At 37.4% G+C, this 12,221-nt stretch overlaps 1 protein-coding gene across 3 annotated transcripts in view; it reads left to right on the top strand.

Annotated features, from left to right (window-relative positions):
* Positions 1–12,221, top strand: part of LOC150079071 (putative ATP-dependent RNA helicase DHX35) — a 427,459-nt gene that overhangs the window by 351,124 nt on the left and 64,114 nt on the right. The window contains exon 16 of one of the 3 annotated variants that reach the window (XM_090383585.1): positions 7,300–7,429. The exons of the other annotated variants lie outside the window; for them this stretch is intronic. Within the exon in view, the coding sequence (XP_090239711.1) occupies positions 7,300–7,429 (130 nt within the window). The remainder of the gene's footprint in view (positions 1–7,299; positions 7,430–12,221) is intronic. 3 annotated transcript variants of the gene reach the window in all.

Below are 12,221 nucleotides of genomic sequence, written 5' to 3'. Positions count from 1 at the left end.
CTCAAATAGGTTGGATCTTTGGGGTAACCCAAAAGTTGGTTGTAAAAATTTTGCCAAGAGAGTACACAAAATTGAAAAACATGAACACAAAGTGATACACACAGAAAATCAGAAAAGGATTTCTTTCTAACAAAATTTTGCTTATTCCGTGATGAAACTGTGCCAATCTCGTGACAGCAGAGAAGAAAGAAATAGAAAAGAACAGACTGATTTTAACAAGTATTGACAATCTTGAAGCCTGCACTATATGCCATATTATCCGACTACTTCAAAATCTCTAGCCACTTTTTAGATCTAAAGAAGCTCCTATAGTCCAGGACCGTATGCATAAGAAATCACAACCATCACCATTGAACTATCTGCTCCAGAGGGCTACCCCAAGGGGCAGTTGTTCTCTCTGCCACCCTCTTTGCTGCATCTTTACAACCATTCCTTGCAAATCAGGCCAACTTTTCCACATACGCTGATGATTTAAAGTTCTTTATTGTCACAAAATGCCCCCAGTCTACTACAGCGACCCCCAATTGACAGTTAAAAGAACTCGAAAATTACCTCCATGCGTTACTCTGGGGTTACTGTTCGCAGTAACCCCAGAGTAACATATCAACTCTGTGGTACTACACTGACAGTGGTAGAGAATGAAAAGGACCTGGGGATAATTGTGCAGGCAGATATGAAGTTTTCTGAGCAGTGCAGATGGGCTGCAAGAGTAGCTCATGGTGTCTTGTCAAAGATATACAGCAATTTTTCTAGCAGGGATAAGGAGGTGATTATTCCCTTGTATAAGGCAATGGTCAGGCCACACCTTGAGTACTGCATACAGGTCTGGAGGCCTCATTTCAAGATGGATGTAGAGCTGCTGGAATGAGTACAGAGAAGGGCAACAAGATTAGTGAATGGAATAAAGGGTTACTCTTACGAAGAAAGGCTTAAGTTTTGCAAATTACAGTGTCTGGAGACTAGGCATTGGCGAGGTGATCTGATTGAGGTGTATAAGGCCTTGAATGGTTTGAGCATGCTGAATGCTGATGGGATTCTTTCTCTTGCTCAGAATAATCACCTGAGAGGTCATAAATTCAAATTGAGGAAAGACAGATGTAGGATAGATGTGCGGAAATTTGCCTTTAGCCAGCGGGTAGTTGGAACAGACTTCCATCCCTTGTTGGGGAAGTTGATAGCCTAAATAAATTTAAGGCTCGGCTGGACAGGTATTTCGAATGAACAGAGGGGTGAAATGGGTGTGGTGTTTTTCTTATTTATTTATTTTTTTTTGGCTGATGCTGCATAAGCTTGCTTTCTTGCATCATATGCCTCTACTAATGCTAATGATTGGGCTCTCCGTGAACAAAAAAAAAAAAAAAAAAAAACCCAGCTCAACTCTCCATGAAGAGAAACATCATAATAGCAAATTGCACAGTTAAAAAGTCACTCGGCATAAGGATTTAGGCATCATATGGGACAAAGACCTTACATTCTTATCTCATTTTAATGCTACTAAAAAAAAAAAAATGTACGGCTAGTGAAACAGGAGATTTCCAACTTTCGTAATCCACATCTTATCATCAACTATATTTTCCGTTGAATAACTCCAATTCCTTTATATGCCTCAACAATAGGCCCACCTATCCATGGAATACAGGATTTTAAAATGGCTGAATAAGATTTCCTCCCTACCACCGACAATTTCAAAATCTATCATGCTCTCTAATCTAAATATGGTACCTTGGAAGTATCATGATCCAGGAATCTCGTGATCTTCGCACAGCTTCTATCTGGGAAATTAAGCTCACCCGATATCTGGGATAACGTTGCTAGACCGTCAGGTCGTAAGAGAAGCCATACCAATGCACTTCCAAACAGATCTAAGCTGCGTAGCATGACCTCCTTGAATAATATATTTCCATTTAACTCCATTAAATTATTTAGTAGACTATCCATAGACTTTCAGAAGCTGTGCAAGGACAGAACCTATAGGTTTTCCACTCTTGCAGACATGTATGTCCTCACCATGCTGTAGGTGAGATTTTTTTCGGTGATGCTACATCTCTTGCACTCAAGCATTTATGTATATTCCTTGCATTGTTGTATTTATGTATGTTGCCATTGACTGTGTAAGGCCATATATTGTATTTACCCTTCTGAGTACTCTATTCATTGACTGTAAATAGTATGTTGTTATCTATTCCACATTATTCATGTAACCCGTGTCCTCTAGCTACTTAGCTGTAAAGGGACATTTCCCTGGAAATAAATTGATAATAATAATATCATTGATGCAGTTCTGTTTTTGGCAAAACAAGGCTTAGCATTTTGTAGTCATTGCGAATGCAGAGGGTTAGGTGCTCCAAGTGAAAACGAAGGGAATTTCTTAGAGCTTATCAAAGTACTAGCTAAACATGACCCATCACTTAGTCAGTATATGTTACTAAGTGAATGAAAAGCAAGTATATTTGAGCCCAAATATACAAAATGATTTGATATTCGCTCTGGCAACTGAACTCGCAAAACTGATAGTGAATGAATTCCAAGTTGCCAAATACTTTTCTGTTATAGTTGACTCAACCATTGATGTAAGCAGAACTGATTAGTTTTCTTTATCATTTCAATATGTGACAGAAACAGGTGATAATGTGGAGTGCTTTGTTCGATTTCTTGAACTGCTTGGGGCAAGTGCTGAAGACTTCGTTAGTGTTCTTCTTGCTGCTTTAAATGAACTAGGGCTATCAATCACAATGTGTTATGGCCAGGCTTATGATGGAGCCGGCTGGTCAAGTATCAGGTCTTCAAACAAGAGTAAAAGAAATTGCCCCTCATGCACTTTATATGCATTGCTGTGTTCATAATTTAAATCTCATCTTAAGTGACTCAGTAAATTGCAATTCATAGTCTGTTGTACTTTGGAACTCTAGAAAGCTTGTACACTTATTTTTCTGGAAGTTATCCTTGTTTGTCTGTGCTTCGGGAGGAGCAACGTAGCCAATTAGTCTTTTCCATTAACATTAAAGAAACTATATGATACTAGATGGGCATCCAGGAAATCTGCAGTAAAGGCAGTTGTGCAAAGCTTACTAGCTATTGTTATTGCCCTGCAACAAATATTAGACGGGGATATTAACAGCACCCCACCAAATGGCATTCTTACAACAGTTAAAATATACGAATTTGTGATTTTTCTTATAGTATGGAAAGTACTCTTAAACAAGGCGCTTACTTTATCCAACTATTTGCAGAAAGTGAGCTTAGACATCCTGACAGCTTCTCACTTAATTAAGGTGTTTGACAGTGAGTCAAAAGCCACGCAAAATAATGACAAAAGTCATTTTAAGGAAATTGAGCAGGAAGCCAGTGAACTTACTTCAAAGTGTGAGATAGTTTCCACATACAAATTCCAAAGAGGATGAAAGAGAAAGAGATTCCATTATGAAATTGCAGAAGACGATAGAATATCTGATAGTAGAAAACGTTTTATAGTAGAATTTTACTTTGTCTTTGGATACAGTACACAGGAGAGGTTCAAAAATTTCCTTGAAGTGGCTTCAAACTTTAGTGTACTGGATCCCAAGCATTTTGATGAGGGTAATGTTAACAGGTTAGAATTTTTAGTAAAAGAATATGCCAATGTCCTTGTGACCAAAGTGAAATTATTCAGGAATACTTTCCTTTAGAGCCTGATTGAAAGAGATGATGAGTAATGAAACAAATTTTGGAGAACTTACCATCACAACAATGTTGAAATTTATAACTACCAATGATTTCATCTGAAGTTATCCAAATGTAACCACACTATATCAAATATTTTACACCATACCCATAAGCACTGCTTCTGCAGAAAGATCTTTTAGCTGTCTAAAACTGATTAAGAATTACTTATGCTCTACTATGAAAGAAGACAGACTCTCAGGACTAGTGATCTTTTCCATTGAAAAGGAATTAGCAAGCAAGGTTGACTTCAGCAACGTGATAGATCATTTTGCGAAAATAAAACCAAGATGCAAGAAATTTCTCTGACTCAAGACTAACATTTAACTGCCGATTTGTTTGACTGTATAGCATATTACATGCGTTTTGTGTGCCAAGGTTATTTTTTTAATTAATTAATTTATTTATTTTTTGGTGTTGAATGTAACAGGGAAATTTCCCAAACAAACAAACTTATATATATATATATATATGTATGTGTGTGTGTGTTTTGTTAGCCTTAACTAAAGGGTATTTTTTGTTGAATAAAGCAACATTATATATATTACAACTTAAATAGATGCACTCTTGAAAACACATGTGGTCTTAAAAAAGCATTGTTGATGTGAAATGGCCCTTGACCTTTTTGTATGGCACCTATTTTGTCACCTTTGCTCCCCCCCTCAAGGAAAAACCTGGGTATGCCATTGCATGGAAAGAAATACAATAATAGATGTACCATTTCATAGTAATGATTATGTCACATATGCTGAATGTCTATTTGCATCCCTTGTCATAGAACATAACCTGCAAGGGCCACTTGTTCCAGCAATCAATGACTCTCTGGCTGAAAGTTTGTTAAATAATTTGGTTTTTAGGAGCATTAGCAACTAAGGCCATATTACTCCGGGATATGTGGTAGTCATTCCCTGACCTTTCCGCATCCTCCGTATTTGATGGTGATGGGCTCGAACCCTGGTCTAATCAAGAAGCATGTGCTACGCACTGCTGCTCTCGCATCTGGCTACGGAGGTGCCCTGCTGGCTGAAAGTAAACATCCTACAATCTAATCTAAACCTCAACCCCTATATTTTGAAATTATGACCCCTTGTTCTGGATTTTTTATAACAGTGAAAATTCCACCTTTCTATCATTTTACTAATCCCTCTCAGAGCCTTAAAAACTTCAATCAGGTCACCTCTGAGGTGCTGGGTTGTTAAGTTCTGTAGTCCACATAATCAGAGTTTTTCCTCATATAGTCATATTCTGCCAGTCTCACCATTAGAGTTGCCCATCTTAGGACTCTTTCAAGAAGCTGAATGTCTTTTTTCACACAAAGGTCTCCATATTTCAAGACAGTATTCCAAATGTGGTCATACAATTGCCTTATATGGTGGGATTATGACCTCCCTATCTCTACAGGATACAATTGCCATACACCATGGGCTTTCCTGGCTGCCTATTTATCTGTTCAGAAAACTCCATATCTGCCTGTATTGTTGCTCCTGGATCTCTTTCCTCTTCCATTTTTTTTTTTTAAATTCAGGCCCCACCAAGTGTATAATTTATTTGTGAGTTGCTATTCCCCATGTGTAAGACTTTGCATTTAGCAGAATTAAAACAGTTGCCACTTCTCTAACCATCTTTGAAGTCTGTTCAATCATCCTGAAGAAACAGTGCTTGGCACTGATCATTAACAACTCTGCCAATCTTTACGTCATCTGCAAATTTTGATATCACGCCTTCTATCCCTTTGTCGATGTCATTTATGAAAATAAGAAACAACTATGGTCCAAGAAATGATCATTAAGGGACCCAAATCCTGACTCGCACCAATCTGAAGAATATCCAGCAATCACAACCCTCTGCCTTCGGCACTGCAGCCATCCTTCTTAGAATCTTACCAGTAATCTCACCTGTTCAAGTTTATACAGTAACCTCTCATGAGGGATTGAGTCAAATGCTCTGCTAAAATCCAAATAAACTATGTTGAATCCCTAAGTCCAGCTCATGGGTAACTCTGTCAAAATAGCCTACTAAGTTAGTTAAGTATGATTTGCCCATAACAAAGCCATGTTGTGTGTCCTTCAGAATGCCATATTTATCTAAATGTCCCTGTATTGCACTCTTAATCATTGCCTCTATAATTTGGGCTCCCCCTATCCCCCCATGTCCAAAGATGCCCTCATAATTAACCTCAATAGTTCAATACACTCCCACACACACACACACACTCTCTCTCTCTCCCAAAAGAAGACAAAGTGTGGTTATGAATGGGCACTGCTCTTCATTGACTAATGTTATTTGTGGAGTTCCCAAGGGTTCAGTACTGGCCTCATTGTTGTTTTCAATATTTATCAATGATATTGATGAAGGTATATCAGGCTTAATGTCTAAGTTTGAGATGATATAAAGGTTGGCAGAGTGGTTAACGAGTCATCAGGGTGAGCTACTGCAACAAGATCTAGGAAAATTGGGTTGTTGGGCTGAGCAATGGCAATTGAAGTTTAACATTGACAAATGCAAAGTACTGTATATGGTTAGCAGTAACCCCTAGAGTAACTTATCAACTATATAGTACTGCAGTCAGGGTAGTGGAAAATGAAAAAGATTTCTGGGTAATTGTGCAGTCAGATAGGAAATTCTCTGAGCAGTGCATATGTGATGCCAAGACAGCTCATGGGATTTTGTCAGTGATATACAGAAACTTTGCTAGCAGGGATAAGGAGGTGATTATTCCCTTGTATAAGGCCATGGTTAGGCTGCATCTTGAGTACTGTATACAGGTCTGGAGGCCTCACTTTAAGAAGGATGTAGAACTGCTGGAACATCTGCAGAGAAGGGCAACCAGATTGGTGAAGGGAACTAAAGGGTGCTCTTGCCTAGAAAGGCTTCACTTCTGCAAATTGCAGCATTTCGTGATCAGGCACCTGTGGAGAGATCTGATTGAGGTGTTTAAAGCCTTGAATGGATTGAGTAAGCTGAATGGTAATCATATTTTTCCACTTACTGAGACTACATAGATGATGGTGCATAAATTATTGCAGATGATACAAAGGTTGGAAGGGTGGTTAATGACAGGATCTGCCTAGCTTTTCCAAATCCCGTTGCAGTAGCATACTGCAACGCGATCTGGAAAAGGTGGGCAGATGGGCTGAGAAATAGCAGTTGAAGTTTTACTTTGACAAATGCAAAGTACTGTGTATTGGTAGCAGTAACCCCAGAGTAACATACCAACTGTGTGGTACACTCCAGATAGTGGAAAATGAAAAAAACCTGGGTGCAATTATGCAGTCGGAAATGAAGTTCTCTGAACAATGACAGACAGGCAGCCAGGACAGCTCTTGTGGTTTTCTCAATGATATACAGGAATTTTGATAGTATGGATAAGGAGCATTTTATAAGGCAATGGTTAGGCCACATCTTGAATTCTGAAGGCTTCAATTTAGGAAGGATTCCATGTGTAGTATAAAATTCTTTATACTAATTAAAATGGTTGCACACACACCTGCTGACAGATTATAGAAAAACTTTTTTAAGAATATTTCTTGGACCTGTTTATTAAAATAAATTTTATTGGTAAGTTAATTATAAAATGCCCTGTTTTTTTTTTTTTTTTAGAATCAGAAGAATAAAGAATGGTGTGAAAAAAATTTTACCAATTACAAGGGCCTGCTTCGTGCTTTTGAGATACGAAATCAACTAACTGACTTGTTAACTAAATTTAAGTTATCTATGGTATCGTGTGAAGGTAAGCTATTTAAAAAAAATAAAAAAAATTACATGCACACACATATACACAAATATCAAAAGCATGCAGATTCACAGCTCCCCAAAGAGGATTTGTATTCACCCAGAAATAGTTGATAAAAAGATGAAATTCTTTCATGTTTGATATTGAAATCCATATAGCAACCACACGGATTTTGGTTTTTATCTGAAATTTTTTTTTTTTTTTTTTTTTTTTGTCTCAGCACTGAATGGATAAAGTGGAATACAGATCAGTGATTTGGTTCTTCTTTCTGCAAAGGAGAACACCCAACACAGTGTACGAAGAAATGTTCGCTGTTTATGGAGAAGACACTCCAGGTTACAGAGTTGTTGCGCATTGGTATAAACAATTCAAATGTGGAAGAACCTCAGTGTATGATGAACAAATTCCAGGGCATCCAGCAACTGCCGTAACAGAAGTGTTAAAAATTGAGGCATTAATCCTGGAAGATTGCCATATTTGCATTAAAGAACTAGCTGCACAGCTTCAAACTAGTGTAAGGTCTGTGGAGAATGTCACCCATCAACAGTTGCATATGAGTCAAGTGTCTACTGGATGGGTTACCAGACTTCTGATCCCTTACCAGAAGAAGAAGGAAAGGACACAATTGTGTACATCAAATGTTGTTGACCTGCCGGGAAAAGCAAAAGGAGTTTTTTTTTTCACGGCTAGTCACCATAGATTTATTACTGTGATACTGAAATTAAACAAATGCCAAAACAATGGAAGCATGCAAAATCACCATTCCCCAAAAAGACAAAGGTGCAGACAACTGCTGGTAGAATTATGTCAATTTTTTAGGATCAGCAGGTGTAATACTAACAAATTAACTTCAAAAGAGCTGTACTGTGACTGAGAAGTACTATTCCAAACTCCTCATAAAGCTACATACTGCCATAAATGAAAAAACGTGGCAAACGATGTCAAAAGGTGTGTGCATACTCGATGATAATGCTCCCAGACATACCTCATATGCTGCAGTGATGTGTGCCCATGAACGTGGGTCAAAATATTGCTGCATCCTACTTGTTCCCCTAACCTTGCACCCTTGGACTGTTTTCTCTTTCCTGCCATGAAGTCCTTTCTTCATGGAAAACACTTTGCTGCTGACGATGACATGATTTTCACTGCAGAATCATGGTTTGAAGGACAGTCAGAGAACTTCTGCAAAACTGGCCTGCAAAAATGTATTGAGGTGGCAAAAATGTCATTTTGTCTGGTGGCTATGTTGAAAAAGTGTAGTATATATTTATTTAAACCTTTTTTTTTCACAATTACTTCTAGGTGAATACAAATTTTTTTTTTTAAACCCTCCCTCCCATCTCATATGTCATAAATTATATGTGGTTCCTGACAATGAAAGGATTTGAAAATGTTTAGAGGAGTGTCTGTGTGCACATGCATGCGTGTGTATGTTATAACTGCCATTTTTAATACAGGGTTTGACAAGGATGTTTTGCCATTGTGACCAAAAAACTTGCTTAGTAACCTCATTTTATAGATCAGCCTAGTGGCCATGATGTTGAATTGCCAGTTCTTTGTTTTATGATCACTATGGACATACCATGCATTTCCCTCTTGATGTAAGTAACAATCCAGTTGACCTTTCACTTTCTTTGTACTGTCAGCCTCAACTACCTGAAAAGGAAACTTGTTCTAGTAATCAACAACTTATTGGCTAAAATAAAACTTCTACAATCTAGTGTAAGCCTCTTCTCCTGTAATTTGAATTTATGGCTAGTGCTAGAATTCTTCCTTTATAATGGTGAAAAATTTAATTTCATTAATTTTACTAACCCCTCTCAGAACTTTATGAACTGCAATTAGGTCCCCACTAAGGTGCTTAGTTGCCAAGCTCTGTAGTCCAGATAATCAAAGTCTTTGCATGTAGGGTTGCCTTTTGCTGATCTCAATGTGAAAATTTCCTTTCTTTTGACCCTTTAAAGAAGCTACATGTCTTTTTTCAGATGAGGTCTCTATACTTGGACACAGTATGGAGACCAAATGCAGTCTTACAATTGCCTTATACAGTGTGATTATGACCTCTCTATCTCTACAGGATATTGTTTGATAAATCATTGACATTGACAAGGACACCATCGAAGTGATGGTGTCCTTGTCAATGTCATGTATGAAAATCAGAAACAACATTGGCCCAAGAACCAATCCTTTGGGGGCTCTACTTCTGGTGTTACACAAATCTGAAGACTATCCATTAATCAGAACTCTCTGCTCTTTGCCTTGCAGCTATTCTGCAATCCATCTTAGAATCTTTCCAGTAATCCCAACATGTTCGAGGGACTGAGTCAAATGCCTTAATAAAATCCAAATAAACTATATCAAAATTGTTCCTACATCTACCTCATGAGTAACTGTGTCAAAATAGCTTACTAATATTTTCTCTTAACAAAATCATCTTGTAAGTCCTTCAGAATGCTATTTTGTTCTAAATATCTCTCTTTCTATTGCACTCTTAATCTTTTCTTCTAAGACTTTCCCTACCACTGAAGTCAGACTAACCAGTCTGTAGTTACCAACTTTGCTCTTAGAACTACCTTTATGTATTGGTGATATGATGGCACTTCTCCAATCCAAAGGAATCATCCTTGAGTCCAAAGATTCCTTCATAATTAACCTAAATGGTTCAGCTCGCTCTCTCTCTCTCTCTCTCTCTCTCGCATATATGCCATCAACTCCAGGGGCCTTACTTGCCTTTAGGCTCAATGCTTTTTCAAATAAACAGCTATTGTAATTTTGAAATCTTTAATTTCATATGGCTCAGCATTAGTAAAGTACCTATCCATTTCATCAGCAACATCACCTGGGTTATCTTTGACTTTCCCACACTCAATACACACACTGGTCTGATCCAATTTGTTTTCTCCTTTTCTGTATTCACATACATGAAAACCTCCTTTTCCCCATTCTCTGCTCTCTTAGCCAGTTCTTTCTTGTACTCAGCCCCAGACTCTCAAACCTTATCTGTGGCACCATTATAGATCAACTTGTTGCTGTTGTGTCAGTGATTTCATTGATTTGTAACTTTTCCATGCTGTCTTTTTTATAAAATTAAATTAAAAAGGAATATAAAAGGTTAGAGGAACTGGAAAAAATTAAAATAAGATATAAAGGATTGTAAAAACAATTTGAAAAGGAATACAGAATAGAATAAAAGGTTAGAGAAGAAGGGAAATTGGGGGGGGGGAAGTAGATTCATCCACTTTGGCCATCTCTCCACTACTTCATCAGAGGCTTTGAGCAGACAGATAGCCATATTAAATGAATGTCTCATGCATACCCATATCTGTAGTCCCAGTGACAGTTTTACTAAAATTCATTATCCATTTTTAGTTTTGTGTAACCTAATTATAATAAAATGTAATTGAAAATTTGCTTTAGATTGGTATTTACAGCAAACTGGGATTGGAACCCAAAGCCCAATGGGTATACATCAGTATAAAGTACATAGGTATTTACCTGCAATCATGGTTGGTATAAGAAAGACCGTGTGTTGGTCCAAGTGCCAAATTTATAGATTACTGGGGTGATATCTGGACTATTTTGCAGGGCTGGCATTAATAATTATTAATTTATTTTAGTCTAAAAGTAGGTTGAATGGTAATTTATAGATATTATCAGGTAATATAGATAGTAACTATTAAATGGTAAAGGTTTGAGAAAAGTGTTTTTGTGGTGATTAGGATTAAAGGTAAACACATATAGGAATAAAATGAAATTATAATACATTTTATTACATCTTTAAACTAAATTATAATAGTATATTAATACTAATTAATCCATTTGGCCAAGTGGACAGTGAACAGAAATAATTATTAGTAAGCACATATTACAGTATTAATTAAGCTATGTATGTAAGCGTAAATTTATTTTTATTTTGCTAACCTGTTGAAAATATTCTTCTGATTTTTATGTATCATTTAATTTGTTAATTGATAAGATAATAAACTGTAAATTTGTACTTTATATCTTTACTTTTATAGCCCATATTTATTATATACGAGGGGTATCAGAAGGTTTGTACCTTGACCTAGATAAAACATCAGTAGGAAGATGCCGTTTTTAATATAAGTTGTCTACATATTCAATAACTAACTTGTGAAATTTCATTCCTGTAGGTGATCGTGCACCAGAGGTGGAGCTTGGAATTTGAGGAAGGACACTATAGTTGACAAAGTGGAGTATTGAACAGTGATCAAGTTCCTGCATGTGCAGGACATTAACAAAGAAATGAAAGGCTGTGTATGGGCAGAATTGTTCATCCTATGACACTGTAAAAAAGTGGAAATACTGGGAGTTCCAGTGTGGTCGTACAAGGGTTTTTGACGAGCCAAGAGAAGGAAGCACTATATCCACAGACTGTGAGATGGTTGCAAAGGTTGAGCAACTGCTGCTGAGTGACAGATATGTGACAATTCATTTCATTGCAAATGCAGTGGGAATTAATTATGGGTCTGCCCACAGCATTTTACATGACCATCTGCACCTTTGCAGAAGCAATGTCAAATGCAATGTTCTCACCAACTGTTGGATTTGTATAATGTGGATGTTAAGAACTTTTTTGATCGGTTGGTGACAAATGACGAATGCTGGGTGTACCAGTATGATCCGGAAACTAAACACATGTCAAAGCAGTGGAGGCACAGCTCCTCCCCACCTCCCAAAAAGGCAAAGACCATTCCGTCTGCAAAGAAGGCAATGTCTGTGTTTTGGGACAGAAAAGGGGTTACCCTGACAGATTACCTACCTCGTG

This window comes from Mastigoproctus giganteus, chromosome 10 (genome assembly GCF_048544385.1).
Source record: "Mastigoproctus giganteus isolate SK-2022 chromosome 10, ASM4854438v1, whole genome shotgun sequence".
NCBI lineage: Eukaryota > Metazoa > Arthropoda > Arachnida > Uropygi > Thelyphonidae > Mastigoproctus > Mastigoproctus giganteus.
The sequence above is the reverse complement of the archived record's forward strand: the minus strand, read 5'-3'. Positions and strand labels throughout refer to the sequence as shown.